The sequence below is a fragment of the Macaca fascicularis genome, chromosome 6, assembly GCF_037993035.2.
Source record: "Macaca fascicularis isolate 582-1 chromosome 6, T2T-MFA8v1.1".
NCBI lineage: Eukaryota > Metazoa > Chordata > Mammalia > Primates > Cercopithecidae > Macaca > Macaca fascicularis.
The window spans coordinates 156,183,513-156,199,294 of NC_088380.1; the positions used below are offsets into that span (position 1 = coordinate 156,183,513).

The 15,782-nt window shown below is 48.5% G+C and overlaps 1 protein-coding gene across 7 annotated transcripts in view; it reads left to right on the forward strand.

Moving 5' to 3' along the window:
* The window catches only part of AFAP1L1 (actin filament associated protein 1 like 1), a 67,664-nt gene that overhangs the window by 30,501 nt on the left and 21,381 nt on the right, over positions 1 to 15,782 (forward strand). For 5 of the 7 annotated variants that reach the window (XM_065546952.2, XM_045394380.3, XM_073994556.1 and 2 more), the window contains 8 exons: positions 210 to 318; positions 4,083 to 4,181; positions 5,187 to 5,398; positions 7,769 to 7,948; positions 9,930 to 10,022; positions 13,339 to 13,432; positions 13,669 to 13,821; positions 15,217 to 15,428. In XM_065546952.2, the coding sequence (XP_065403024.1) occupies positions 210 to 318; positions 4,083 to 4,181; positions 5,187 to 5,398; positions 7,769 to 7,948; positions 9,930 to 10,022; positions 13,339 to 13,432; positions 13,669 to 13,821; positions 15,217 to 15,428 (1,152 nt within the window). Of the gene's footprint in view, positions 1 to 209; positions 319 to 4,082; positions 4,182 to 5,186; positions 5,399 to 7,768; positions 7,949 to 9,929; positions 10,023 to 13,338; positions 13,433 to 13,668; positions 13,822 to 15,216; positions 15,625 to 15,782 lie in introns of all 7 variants that reach the window. The other 2 variants (XR_012414235.1, XR_012414236.1) reach the window with 1 other exon arrangement.

Below are 15,782 nucleotides of genomic sequence, written 5' to 3' on the forward strand. Positions count from 1 at the left end.
CAGGGGAACCCCGATGATTAAAAAAATTGGGGTAAGAAGCACTGGATAAATATGCCCTCAAGTTTTGCCAGCTCTGTGGCTCTATTAAAAGGTATGGCTTCACATCCACACTGCCTCCTGCCTTCCACGAGCTCCTGCCTCCCTCTCCCTCAGCCTCCCTCTCCCCACCCTACTCCACTCCCCTAGCCCTCTTTTTTGTCTCCTTACAGGCAGCCAACCTGCCTCCACCACTCCCCAACAAACCTCCCCCTGAGGACTACTATGAAGAGGCCCTTCCTCTGGGACCCGGCAAGTCACCTGAGTACATCAGCTCCCACAGTAAGTTCTGGTCCCCTTGGTGGGGCTGGGGACTTCCCCTCCCTGAGAAGCCAAATCTCAGCTCCTCTGTGTCCTGCGGGAGCTGGAAGTGCAAGCCTGTCACCCTCCCAACCATGTCACCATTGACTGAGGAGAAGCTGCCCTGGGCACCTGGCCTCTTCAGTGACAGCCTGGGTGGACCAATGTGTGTGGCCCCAGGGGCTAGGGACTTAGGTTCTAGTCCCAGATCTGTGTGGCCTTGGAAAATCCCCTTGCCCTCTGGATCTCTGTTCTTCCACCCTTAAAACAAGAAAGAGGAACCAGACACACCGTGTCGGTGTGCTAGGAGGCAGCCACACAGATGACCACCACTATACTGTTCCCCCTACTAAAACTGCTAACCCAAGTGCTCCTCTCGAGCGGGTGGTGAAATTGTTTCAGTAGACTCACATCCTACAGGTGGGTTAGGTTATCGAGTCAATGCATAAAATAAAAAGCATGCAGTCCAAACCAGAGGTTGTCAGAGTAGAGTGGGGGTACCCAGGGGTTCATAAGATGATGTAGGCAGAAATATCAGAAGCTTTACTTCTATTTAGTTCAACACATCTTTTAATAAATTCCATGTAAATGTTTTGTAGTATTTATAATCTGATAATAGCATATTTTTAAAAAAATGTTTATATATACACATATACAAAAACACACATAAATATATGTATATATTTTTACTAGTAGGTGGGTGCAGTAAAATAATTTAGTGAGCACTGGTACAGGTTACCATTGAAAATCTCTTAAATGGGCCATAAAAGAGAGTCTTTGGTCTTTTCATCGGTTTCCTCCAGCATTGCAACACATGGACGTTCTTTTGAGTGAAGATCAGATGAAGTCACTTTTTTGGGTAAAAGGACTAAATGTTACATATAAGAAACTATATCCTAATGTTTGGATGGCTCAGGATGAGTAGTTGAATTTGTAGAAGATACTGTTTGTGTGATGCTACTCTGTCATTCAGCAGCACAGTGGAATGTTCTCCAACCACCAAAAAATCATCAGATTTCTAAAATGAATTCTGATCGGCACAGACAGATCGGTTTTATTATGTCATTGAAAACATCAAACACAAAGTACTGCGTACAATTCCATTTGTTTTTTTAAATAGGGTGTACACACACACACACATATATATACATACATGCATGCATCTGTTTTAACAATTTTTCAAGGATATGCAAGGAACTATTAATAGGATTTTCCTGTGGGAAATTAATAGAAATATGGGTGAAGGGAACATGTTTTTTCATTCATACTCTTTTGTATTACTGTTTGTGCTTTTTACCATGGTTGAATTTTTTTATTGTGGTAAAATACACATAAGATTAACCATCTCCACCATTTCAAACTGTCCAACAAGTGACATTTAGTACATTCAGTACATTCACAGTGTTCGCAGCCATAACTACTATCTAGTCCCCAAACATTGTCATCACCACAGAAGGAAGCCCATGCTGCTAAGCAGTCACTCCCCATTCCCCACCCCAGCCCCTGCTAACCACCAATTCACTTTCTGTCCATAAGGATTTGCCTATTCTGGACATTTCACATAAATGGAATCATATAATCTGTGGCCTTTTGTGTCTGGCTTCTTTCACTTAGCGTGTTTTCTAGGTTCATCCATGTTGTAGCATGCCTCAGAACTTCTTTCCTTTCTGTGGCTGAACACTACCCCACCATAGGGATAGACCACATTGTGCTTATTCATTCCTCAGCTGATGGATCTTGGGCCGATTGCACCTTTTGGCTATGGTGCTTGGACCAGGTAATCCACAGCCCTCTTCAGCCTTGATAGTCTCAGGTTCTGTGTTATCGCAGATGTAAAACGGCCAACTTTATTTTATACGTTCAAGGGCAGGGAACAAAGTGCTGCTGGGCCTTCAATCCCAGGTCAAGCCTATTGGCTAGATGGGGCTCCTTCACCTCCCCAGGGAGCTCACTTCCCTCTCAGACAGGGCAGAGAAGACACCTCCCAGAAGCCGCTGGAATCCTGGGGTAGAAGGAAAGGGAGGGCTTCAGGAAGGGCCGGGAACCTTGTCCAGGGAAAGCACGCCAAGCCCATCAGGGAGTATCCTTCCTCTCGCGCACAGCGTCCAGCCCTGCCAGGTGCCCTCATGCCCCCTCACCCTTCCCCACTTCACACCTCTGGCCCTGGTGAACACCCCTGTTCACCTCCCAGGAGATGTCCAGCGTCTGAGGCCTCAGAGTGCCTGCTGGAAAGGCGGGCTCCGAGCCTCACTTGGGAGATAGAACTGGGTGTCCCTGTCACTGGGAATGTCAGTGCTGCTGTCTTCAGGAAACAGATGCACAGGAGGGGCTAGGAGCCCAGAGCAGCATTCTGAAGAGCAGTGTGCTGTGAGAGTGACTTGGACTGGGTGAAGGAAGGCTTCCTGGAGGGGGGATGTGCACCATCCCCTGAGCCGGCACCCTCAGTTCTGATCCAGGCTCTGTCACCAGCAAACTGTGTGTGGCTTGTTTCCTTGTCTGTAAAATGGGGCTGATCTCTACCTCCCTGCCTTGTGGGAATCAAAGGAGACAATCACAGTAATAACAGCTGGCACTCGTTTAGCATATTGTGTGTGCCAGGCACTGTCCTAAGAATTCACATGCATTGTATCACTAAGCCAAGGTGGGAATTGCTCATGTCACTTTCCAGATCAAGAATCTGAATGCAGAGACTTTTCTTTTCGAGGTCACTCAGTAAATGATAGAGGTAGGACTTGAACTCAACTCTGATTGATCCCAAAGCACATGCTCTTAACCATCTGAACTCAAAGTATGTTCCAGGGACTGCCTGTATCAAAATAACATTTTAAAAAAATTATTGAATAAATTTTCCCCAACTCATTGGAGTCCAGTATATTTTCTATTTTTATGGATGTTTAGAATTTTCCTATTAAATAGTCATTTTTTAATGCAGATTCCTCAGCCCAGCCCACTCCAATGAACCAGAATCTCTGGAGATACAGCCCGGGCATCTGCATTTTCAAACAACTCGCAGATGATTCTGATACAGAATACAGTCTGAGACGTCCCACTAACACCAGCACTGCACTGTGCTACCTGCCAGCTCCAAATGGGAAGGTGTTGTGAAAATCCGCACAGGCGGTTGTAGTCACTATTATGTGCAATATTATTATCTCCTCTAGTTCAGTTCTTCCTTTGCAGTCCCAGAGGTTTAGAAGGAAGTGAGAGGAAGGGCTGAGGTGGAAGAAGACGAGAAGGCAGAGCAGGGAGGGAGGTCTCAGCCCAGGCAGCTGGTACATTGCTCCCTGCAGTACAAAAATCAGAGCTGTGACCAACACACACACCCCACACACACGCCTCACACACACACACACACACACACCATGCACACATGCAATACTCTGGGGTCATTGAGGAGGAGCTGACCACTCCCTGCCTAAGGAAGTCAGAGGAAAGCTCTTTGATCTGGGTCTTGATGGATGAGAAGTTCTCTGGCAGAAGAGAGAGAGCACAGGGAACAGCACGAATACGTGCCAGGAGATATGACAGCCCAGCAGGGCAGTTTCTGGTAACAGGAGCAGAGGGACTGCGGGGAGCTAGAACAGACGAGATGCAGAGAGGAGGCCCCACACCCTGGCCCAGAGCTGCTCAGAGTGCCTGCTGTCTCTTCCCTGAGGACGAGTAGGGGTGTCAGGATCTCCCCCAGTCCTGGCCCCTGGAGTTCGCCTGCATTTCTCCAAAGTGCAGCTCTTTCTGACAACCCACAGATGGCTGCAGCCCCTCACACTCGATTGTGGATGGCTACTATGAGGACGCAGACAGCAGCTACCCTGCAACCAGAGTGAACGGCGAGCTTAAGAGCTCCTGTAAGTACCAGGTGGGCATCCAGATGCTGGGCAGGGCTTCTGCCCTTGCCCTGGCTGTTAGCATGCGTGTGCCCACCAGCCCCTCACCCAGACCGTGGTCACCAGAGAGGCCCCAAAGCCCTTGTTTTGGGTGACCCCAGCACTCAGTGGAAGGACCGCTGGAATGAGTCAGGAGGCCTGGATCGAACCCTTTCCCTGACTTTTAATAACTGATCTTAGGTGAGTAATTTCTTTTCGCTGAGCCTCAAGTTTCCTTATCTATAAAATGGAGATTTGCTGGGTTATCGTGAAAATAATGAAAGACAACAGATGTCAAGATGAAGGGGTAGCATAAATTTATTGAATAGCATAAATTTATTGAACATTTATTGGGTGCCAAACACTTGGCTAAACACTGTCCATGCATTGGTCTTCAAATAGCCAGCTGAAGTGGGTATCTCGTTTATTATGATCATTTTACTGATGAGGACACTGAAGCTCTGAGAAGGGAAGTAACCAAGATCACAAAGCAAGGGATAAATCAGTACAACAAAATGCAAAAGTAGGGGCCAGCCAGGCATGGCTCACACCTGTAATCCCAGTACTTTGGGAGGCCAAGGCGGGTGGATCACCTGAGGTCAGGAGTTGGAGACCAGCCTGGCCAACGTGGTGAAACCCCATCTCTACTAAAAATACAAAAATTAGCCGGGTGTGGTGGTGGGCGCCTGTAATCCCAGCTACCTGGGAGGCTGAGACAGGAGAATCACTTGAACTCGGGAGGTGGAGGTTGCAGTAAGGCAGAGGTTGCAGTAAGCTGATATCACACCACTGCAGTCCAGCCTGGGTGACAGAGCGAGACTCCATCTCAAAAAAAAAAAAAAGTAGAGGCCTTAGTCATTACCAGTGTCATGCCTTATGCCCATGCCTTCCTAGCCTCAGGCCCCAGTGCAGGGATGGCTGCAGAGGGGTGAGAAGGTGCTTCCCCAGAACGGCACAGTGACAGATCCTTTCCCATGACGCCTGCAGATAATGACTCTGACGCAATGAGCAGCTCCTATGAGTCCTACGATGAGGAGGAGGAGGAAGGGAAGAGCCCACAGCCCCGACACCAGTGGCCCTCAGAGGAGGCCTCCATGCACCTGGTGAGGGAATGCAGGATATGTGCCTTCCTGCTGCGGAAAAAGCGTTTCGGGCAGTGGGCCAAGCAGCTGACGGTCATCAGGGAGGACCAGCTCCTGGTGAGTGGTCTAGCAGCAACCACGTGCCTCAGCCTCACATGGACTTGCATGTGGGTGTGTCTCTACATCTATGTGGATATGTCTGCCTTGGGCATACCCGGATTGACTTGGTGCACAGAAGCTCAAAGCCCCCATGCTCCCAAGATCACGACTTTCCCTACTGGAGCAGAATTTAAACACACACACACACACACACACACACACACACCCCCTCCGTCTCTCTCTCTCTCTATCTCTATCTCTCTCTCTCGCTCTCGCTCTCGCTCTCAAATTTAAAGACCTGGGCTAGGCACGGTCGCTCACACCTGTAATCCCAGCACTTTTGGAGGCCAAGGCAGGTGGATCACTTGAGGTCAGGAGTTCGAGACCAGCCTGGCCAACATGGTGAAACCCCATCTCTACTAAAAATATTAAAAAATTAGCCAGGTGTGGTAGTGTGTGCCTGTAGTCCCGGCTAATTGGGAGGCTGAGTCAGGAGAATCACTTGAAACCAGAAGGCTGAGGTTGCAGTGAGCCGAGATCGTACCACTACACTCCAACTTGGGCGACGGTGTGAAACTCCATCTCAAAAACCAAAAAAAAACCAAAAAAAAGACCTGATATAGGCTTTACCATGTTTTTGTTTTGTCCAAAAAAAAGAATTATCACTTTTAAATTTTTGTTGTTTTTCATTATGCAAGTAAATGTGCTTATTTATAAAGTAGAGAAAAACAGATGAAAAGTGATTAAAAAAAAAACTATTGACCAAACATCAATAATTTCACTGACCAAGAGATAACCACTATTAAGCTTTAGTGTACACATTTCCACCCTCATTTCCATACATCTGTCTTTTATAAAATGAATCCCCTACAAAACTCAATTGTTCTATTACTTGCTTTTTTTAAGAAGGGTTTTTTTTATATTTGCCATCTCTCAGCCTATCATTTCATAAAAGAAAGAGCACCTTTAATTACAAAGTAAGAGGATAAACATAATTTCAGAAAAAGAATAGCTTCTCTCCCCAGAAATCTGTTGACAACCCTTGCCCAACACGAATGCATCTGAAACATGACCTTTTCTCACTCCAGGGCGGCACTAGTCCAAGGGACATGACAAACCTTTTTCCAATCCTACCCCTTCTATATTTTTCTCCATACATTGCAGTAGCTAGGACCTCAAGCACAATGCAAACAGAAGTGGGAGAGCAGGCATCCTTGTCTCAGTCTAGAGCTCAAAAGGGAAGTCACTGTTAAGGCTGGGTATGGTGACTCATGCCTGTAATCCCAGCACTTTGGGAGGCTGAGGCAGGAGGATCACTTGAAGCTAGGAGTTCAAAACCAGCCTGGGCAACAAAGCAAGACTCCATCTCTACAAAAAAAACAAATTTTTTTTTATTTAGCCAGGCATAGTGGTATGCACCTGTAGTCCCAGCTACTCAGGAGTCTGAGGCAGGAAGATTGCTTGAGCCCAGGAGTTTGAAGCTGCAGTGAGCTATGATCACAGCACTGCACTCCAGCGTGGGTGATAAAGCAAGACCCAGTCTCTAAAAATAATAATAATAATAATTTACCATTCAGGATGACATTTGCTGTGGTTGGTTTGTAGATGAAAATGTTCCTTATGATTACATTAAGGAGATCCCTCTATTCTTAGTTTACTTAAATGGATGCTGAATTTTATCAAATACTTTTTCTAGCTCTATTCAGATATGTGATTTTTGGCCTTTTTTTCTGTTCATATGGTTAATGATACAGTTGGTCTTTGAATGTTAAACTGCTCTTGCATTCCTAGAATAAACCCCACTTGGTCTTGATGTAGTTGCTTTTTACATACCTCTGGAATCCATTTGCTAGCATTTTGGTCAGAGCTTTTGCGATTGTGTTATGAGAGAAATTAGCATATAATTTTCTCCTTTCGTAATGTCATTGTCAGGTTCTGGTATGAAAGTAATGCCGGACTCATAAAAAAAGATGGGAAAGTGAGAATCATTATTCATAAACTATTGACTTCCCAAGGCCAACCCTCCATCTCTGCTAGAATTCTGTCTCCCAAATTCCTGCCAGGTAGATTTTTAACTGGCTTCCTCCCGAGCCAGCCCATTTCTTCTCTGGTTCTTTAGGGTAACCTGGTCTTCCTAGGATTATGCTACAGTCTGCCTCTTCCCAAATAGGTAGTTGTGACTGAAAATTGCCCAAAGATGCCTCCTCCCAGGCTTCTCTTCCAGGGTGGACGGCCTGGACCCTTTAGCTATCCTCGCACAGTGCCCATGGCTAGGGTGGGGGAGGCCTCTAAAGGGAGGTCGGGCCTCCCCCGAGCCTTTGTGTGAGGATGTCTTTCTCCTCTACCCTCTACTTCAGAAGATCCTGATGCCTTTCTCTCCCTGTCCAGTGTTATAAAAGCTCCAAGGACCGGCAGCCGCATCTGAGGTTGGCACTGGATACCTGCAGCGTCATCTACGTGCCCAAGGACAGCCGGCACAAGAGGCATGAGCTACGTTTCACCCAGGGGGCTACCGAGGTCTTGGTGCTGTCACTGCAGAGCCGAGAGCAGGCCGAGGAGTGGCTGAAGGTGCGTGGCCTGCACCTGACCTTCCCACCTTCCCACCCTTTCTCTCTTCCCCAAGCCAGCCCTCAGTAGAGCTGGCTCCTGTCCCCGGAAGAGCCTCTTGCTCAGTGCCTGAGCCCAAATGCCCTGTGTGTGGCTAGGGTTTATGTATGGAAATGGGCCTCAGATGTCTCCAGGAGGCAGACTTCATGCTGGAGACCTATGTTCCTTCTAGTTATTTGAATTCCCTTTCCAAATCCTTACTGTGGGCTTGTTCAGGCTGCACTTGTATACCTCCTGGAACTGGAAGCTTAGTGTCTACAAAGGAAGCTGATTTCATCATTAGACCAGTGAATTCTTAAAACAACAACAACAATAAAGGAAAAATCCTTCCTTGCCTTGAAACGTACATCCTTGTAATGACCACCCATGGGCCAGCTTCTGCCTCTACAGCTACACGGAACAATGAGAATTACCAAAAAATGAGCACTTACTTTGTGCCATGCATTGTGCCAAGAGCTTTACATACATGACCTCATTTCTGCTTGAAAATGGGACAAAATATTATTGTTCCCTTTTCACAGATGAGGAAACTAAGACGCAGCTTTGAGAACTTATGTGACTTGCCAAAGGTCACACAACCAAAGTGATTGGAGCCAGAATTTGAAGCTAAGAAGTAAGTCTCCTCCAAAGGCCATAGGCAGGATGACATAGTGATGACATGGGAGAGGGGACTTTGTGGCACCCACACTTGAGTCAAGCCCCAGGCCTAAGGGGCACTTACTGGTTGTGTGACCTTCAGCAAATGACTTTGCCCCTCTGTGCCTGTTTTTTTCATCTGTGAAATGGTCCTTGGAAGGATTCTGGAGAGCACTCGGCACAGTGCCTGCCAGGCAGTGAGTGTGTGGCAACTGTCAGTAATTACTGCCATGATGACTGCGATGCCCCACCCCCCATTCCTTTACAGCAGACCCCCATCCCTGCACCGCCTCTACTTCACTCTGACACCGTCCTTTCCTCCTCTGATCTTCCTGCTGGAACAATGAAACCAAACACCTCCCTCCCTACCCAGCCCCTTCCTTCCTGTGATAACCAGCCCCCCTGATGGAACATTTGGTGTTTCCCATTACCTCTTTGTCTCAGGAGGGAAGGAAGGGGAGAACCTGCCTGCTGGGGGAGTCTGTACCCCTCCATGGACTGGTGGGGTCGGCAGACGGAGCCCTAGACTGGAGTTAAAAGAGACCTGCCTTGACATTGATCCCGGGCGGCAGTTAGCCCAGAGGTTAACAGTGGGCAGCTGAACTGCCTGCATTTAGTTTCTGGCTCTGCTGCCCCTAACAGGTGGCTTCCCCTCTGCAAGGCTTGTCATCTTAAGCTGTAACTCAGGGGTCACAAGGCTGCTGAGGGATAAAATGGGATAATCCACAGAAAGCCACCAGATAGGTGAGCAACAAATGGTGGCTGTGATTATTTCCTGATCTCATGCTTATTGCTGCGTGGCCTTGGCAAGTGAGTGGATGCCTTTAGGAGATAGAGGTGATAACTCCAGCTGCCCTACAGGTTGCTGTAAAGGTGCGCGTGGTCACAGAAGCAGGTCCCTCACGCTTGTGAGGCTTTATGGTTCCCATCACTCTTCACATCTGTGGTCCCACTGTCCTCAGGCAACCCAAGGAGGAAAGCAGAGGACTAGTATCATTCCCATGTTGCAGATGTGGACACTGAGACCCAGAGCAGGGAAGTGGCTCTTCCAAGACCACACAACTAATTAGCAATAAGCCTCTTGGTCCCCATCCTTGTATCTTTTCAACCCAGGGGACAGATATGGGAGAAACACTTTACAAACCCCAGTGTGCCCCATGCATGTGCAGGTGGCTATGTCAGCCCATCGCTTCCCCACAGTGGCCCTGACCCTCTGTTCTACAGCATTCACCACACAGACCCCATTCTTCCTTTGCATCGACAGCTTCCCTGCCCACCCGTTCACAGCCGTGTGTCCTCTTCACAGGTCATCCGAGAAGTGAGCAAGCCAGTTGGGGGAGCTGAGGGAGTGGAGGTGCCCAGATCCCCAGTCCTCCTGTGCAAGTTGGACCCGGACAAGGTATATCTGTCTCCACTAGGTCTTCCCCGGGCCAGGCAGTGGCCACTCAACACAGGCTCAACCCCAGGGGAACTCACTGGCTGGGGGAAAAGCCGGGCAACTGCCAAACTGTAGGTGACCAGCACAGAGCTGGCACAACAGTAGGTGCTTAATAAATGTCTCCTGAATTCATGAATGCATGAACAAACGAGTGCCTGTGCCCAAAGTGCAACACAAACCAGAGGAGGGAGTGACGCACCTGCCAGGACAGGAGGAGGTCACGTTGCAATCGTGCCATGAAAAATAAGTTGAAATTTGTCAACTAGAAAAGGAGGGTATATAATCCCAGCACTTTGGGAGGCCAAGGCGGGCACATCACTTGAGCCCAGGAGTTCAAGACCAGCCTGGACAACATAGTGAGACCTCATCTCTAAAACACAAAAATTACAAAACTTATAATTTTTGGTGTGGTGGCACATGCCTGTAGTGGTGTGGTGGCACATGCCTGTAGTCCCCACTACTCAGGAGGCTAAGCTAGGAGAATTGCTTGAGCCTGGCAGGTGGAGGCTGCAGTGAGCCATGATTGCGCCACTGCACTCCAGCCTGGGCAACAGAGTGAGACCCTGTCTCAGAAAAAAAGAAAGAAAAGAGAGAGAGAAAGAAGAAAGAGAAGGAGGGTGCCTGTCTGGAACATGAGAGAAGCAGGCATTAGCCAGTTGGTCAGGCTGTTGGCAAATATGTCCCAGTACCTACACATTGCCAGGTACTGTGGGTAACAAAGGGCCTTGGACCCAGGTCCTCCCCTTAAGGACATTCCAGTCGAGGGGAAGGGTTAAGACCCACAGACACGGGCCTTGCATGATGTAATCAAGGCTTGTATTTATAGACTGTGACTGCATGCCCTGCAGTGTACTAAACGCTTTATGTGTATTAACTGAGGTGATTTTCATAAGAACTCTTTGGGTGGGTACATTTTCAGAGGAGAAAGCTAAGACAGAGATTTGCCCAAGGTCACATAGTAAATAAGAACCATAGCCAGGATTTGAACCCAGATGGTCTAGTTCTTGATGACCATGTTGCCCCTCCTCTCAAGGTCAGGATCCTGGGCACCTGCTTGACAGGTACTCGGTGAGTACCCAGGGCACCCCAGGAACTGTGCTAGCCATTGAAATGCAGTCCAAACACAAACAGGTGCAAGCCCTGCCCTCACAGCACTTCCAGCCCAGTAGGAAGTAGACGTGAATCAAACAGTCACACGGACTTATAAATGCCAAGCTGTGTAAATGCTAGGAGGGAAAAGTACCAGGTACCCTGGGGCCCTGTCTCTGCCTCAGCGCCCCAAGAAGGCTTCTCTGAGGAAGTGATATTTCAAATGAAGATGAAAAATTAGCAGGGAAGAGGAGGGAAAAGGCACTCTAAGCAGAGGGAAAAGGTGCAGGAGCAGGAAGAAGCATGGAACTGAAAACGGCCAGTATGGCTAAGCTCAGAGAGAAAGGAGAGCCCACCAGCCTGTTAGAGTATCGCAGAAAGCTACAGTGAGTGGAACAGGGGCCCACACTGGCTGGAAGGACAAGAACGGTGAGGGAAATGGACACCTATGTTGAGCCTTAAGGCGTAGGCAAGATTTCACTGAGGCAAAGGTGGGCCAAGGGGAGGGAACAGAAGCAAAGGTATGGGATCAGGCAGAGTCACCAGGAGTGGAAGATGTGCCCAGGTGGATGCAGGAGGAGAAGCTCAACCCTATCCTCACTTAGCCTTTGCCATGCGTGAGGCCGGAGGGAAAGCAGCGTTGACGGTGTCAGTGTGTGAGTGTGTGTGTGCACACACTTGCCAGCGCATGCTGTGGTGCAGTTTGAAGGATGTGTAGAGAGGAAGAAGAGGCAAGCTGGTAGAGTTGAGATTTCCTGTGGCTGAGCGTCCACAGGGAGGGTAACTAGGATGTTGGGGGTGGTATTTTGGGTGGAGAGTGAGGGTGAGGACGTGATATTGGTAGGTCTCTTCTCCACGGAATCATGTGATTGCAGCGTCACCATCGAGTTCATTCCAAAGTGCTCACGGTACCTCTTTGTATTTGCTCTATCTTGATGAAAAATGTACCATCTGTACACCATTGCCGAACACATAGAGCCATAGCTTCTGTTTCACCATTTGAAGAGGTGATTCTTCATACTCGACAGTCCTGTCCCCTTTCTGACAGCTGTCATGTTTCCAGCCCTTTGGACATTGAGAGGTGCCCATGATCGCCTGTCCTCTCCGTCCCCCGTTGCTTATGGTGAAGCAGCCCTGAGCCTGGTTTGAGAAGATCTTGGCAGGAAAGGCTTTGGGGCCTCAGAGCTCTGTAATTCCACCTTCTTAAGTGGGTGGATGTCATTTAATCCTGGCCCAAGTGTGGCTGGCGCAGTGTGGCTCCTTGAAGAAAGATGGCAGCACACCACACAGGTGTTAGAAATGATACAGTCCGTGGGCCTTCACTTGGGCTGGCTCCCTCACAGCAGCCCTCTGAAGTGGGTGGAATTCAAGTGAGAAAACCCAGCCTTGGGGAGACAGAAGCACTTTCCCACATTCCCATAGCTAATAAGTGGTAAGAGAGTCATCATTACTTCCACTCTACATCCCATGGTACCTAGTAGACACTTAATGGACCTTGTATGAATGAATCGATGAATGGTCTAGAGTTGGTGTCACGAGTAAAACTAATTTGGGCTGGCAGTGAAATTGTTGACATGTTGTGTGTGCGTGTGTGGGTGTGTGTCCCCTTCCCATCCTCTCCTCCAAGTTAGGATCATAATGGACTCCTGCTGGTCACCAGGTCCCACCATGACTGTTTTGAAAATGTCTGCCAGCTCATCTCTTTTTCTCCATCCTCACTGTCATCTCGGTTCATGCTCTTGTTGAGTCTCATCATGACCAGGATGACACTCTCTTAAGTGGCTCTTTTGCTTCCAGTCTTGTCCCCTCTTTTCTATCCCCACAATGCCACTGGAAGTAACTTCCTAAACCAATTTGGATTACATTAGTGTTCCACTTAAATACTTTCCCAGCTCCCTGTCACCTGCCAAATACAGTCCAAATTCCTAAGACATTCATTTCAAAGTGTTATAATTAATTGCCTCCCTCCCCAAATGGACTGTGAATTGCCCAAAGACATAACCATATCTAAGTCATGGTTGTCTTTCCAATACCTGGTATGGTATCAGGCACAGGATAATTGCTGACAAACATTTGTTAACTAATTATCATGTGCTGGGGGAGTTGGAGGGAGATCGAACCAATAAAGGGAAATTTGGGTACCTCCGAATGTGCCCTCTGATGGGGGACTGTCTGTGTCCCTCCTCAGAGGCTGTCCCAAGAGAAGCAGACCTCAGATTCTGACAGCGTTGGCATGGGCGACAACTGTTCTACCCTTGGCCGCCGGGAGACCTGTGATCACGGTAGGAGCCTCTGGGGGCTCAGGCTGGGGAATGCTGGAACTGGGCAGGGCCCTGCCCATGGGCACACAGCGGCAGAGTAGGTTCTGATCATTCTGGAGACCTGGGTAAGGTGACCTGGCCTGCCATCCCTGGAGCTGCAGGCCCATCCTGTGTGCAGGCTGAAAAGGCCACAGGGAAGACTAAGGATGGGTGAGACTCAGGGCTCCCTCCACTCCCCTGACCCATTTCCCCAACAGGCAAAGGGAAGAAGAGCAGCCTGGCAGAACTGAAGGGCTCAATGAGCAGGGCCGCGGGCCGCAAGATCACCCGTATCATCAGCTTTTCCAAGAAGAAGCCATTGGCCGATGACCTGCAGACATCCTCCACCGAGGAGGAGGTTCCCTGCTGTGGTGGGTCCAGGGCACGGGGATGAAGGGTGCTCAGGTCCTGTGGGCGCGGGCTTCTGGGGCTGAGGCCAGGAGACCTCATGCCGCATCCACCTCACCCCCAGGGCAGGGGAGGGAATCCCAGCCTACTGGGAGGCTAAGCCCCACTCCATTAACACTCTAGGCTTTCCCATCACTTCTCTTTCCAGAGGCCCTGACACTCAACCAAAGGAAAAGCCAGCTGACCACTGTATTTCTATGCTCCCTGTGACCTTAGTCCAAATCACTGCCCATCTCTGGGCCTCAGTTTCTCAGTTTCCTCCACGATAACAAGACGGGGTATCTCATTTCCCAGCATAGAGCATGCCAGGTGTATAAGTAACAACCCATATTATAGGGAAATTTATTGGAGAAACATATTTAGGTACTTTTTATTATAAATGCATTCAATGTGAATTAAAAGTGATTTGAAGGGGAAAACATTATTCTGCTCATGTAAATGTAGTGTTCCATGTACTGGAATCCAATTTTTAAAAATCATATATTTTGGATAGGCAGTAATATTCTAACCCTGAAAAAAATATTATAAAAGTACATGGCAAGACCAGGCGCAGTGGCTCACCTCTGTAATCCCAGCACTTTGGGAGGCCGAGGCGGGAGGATCGCTTGAGCCCTGGAGTTTGAGTCCAGCCTGGGTAACATGGTGAAACCCTGTCTATACCAAAAATACAAAAATTAGCCAAGCATGGTGGTGTATGCCTGTAATCCCAGCTACTTGGGAGGCTGAGGTGGGAGGATCACTTGAGCCATGATAGAGACACCATACTCCAGCTTGGGTGACAGAGGGAGACCCAGTCTCAAAAAATAAATACATAAATAAATATATGGTTACAAAGAAATATTTTGTAATCAGTGAATCAGAGTGCATCATGGTAAAAATAAACAAATTTAAATCTAAAACATTAAGAGGGAATTCTAAACCTGTGGGTCATTAGCTACATAGCAGCTGTGCCTTGGTCAATTTTAGGATTATGTAGGCGAGACATTTTTGTTCCCACACGCTGCCACTGGGTGTCAGCATCATCCATTATTTTCCATCTTTCAGTAACAGTTTTGATTTGGGGAGAAAAGACAAAAGAGTTGTGTTTTTTATATCATACGCAGTAGTTGCTGCCCTTTTCATCAAGCTTGGTGTGGCCCAAAGGCTGTGCAGACATGTACGAATGCCATTATCAGTCCTTGTTTCACAGGTAAGAAAGAAACTCAGAAAAGCATGCCCAAGGTCACCCTGAGGTCACAGGGGAGAGAAAGCTAACCAGGACCCTGAGGTCTTCTTTCCAGCAGACACAAGGAGCCGCCTTGCGTCCCCATGCTGTCCCGGGGCAGGCTGTGGGAACCTCACACCACTGTCTCCTCCAGGCTACCTGAACGTGCTGGTGAACCAGGGCTGGAAGGAACGCTGGTGCCGCCTGAAGTGCAACACTCTGTATTTCCACAAGGACCACACGGACCTGCGAACCCACATAAACGCCATCGTCCTGCAAGGCTGTGAGGTGGCCCCGGGCTTTGGGCCCCGACACCCGTTTGCCTTCAGGATCCTGCGCAACCGGCAGGAGGTGGCCATCTTGGAGGTGAGAGGAGAGGGTGGGATGCGGGTGGTGCTTGGTCTGGGGACTCTGGTCTGAGTGTTGTGTTTTTGTTTGGGGGAGCCCTTGCTGCTGACACCATGGGGACTGAAGGGGAAGGAAAACAAGCCCCACTCCTGTCAGGTGACCCAAGTAGGATTATAAGACAACATACAGGACACCCACTTAATTTGAATTTCAGGTAAGCCATGAACATTACCCGGAACGTTTTCATAAAAATATAGGTATGTGCCACGCAAGATTGGAGCTCTATCGATACTAAACTATTATTGTTCATCTGACATTCAAATTAAACAAAACATTCTGTATTTTTATTCACTAAATCTGGCAGCACCAGAA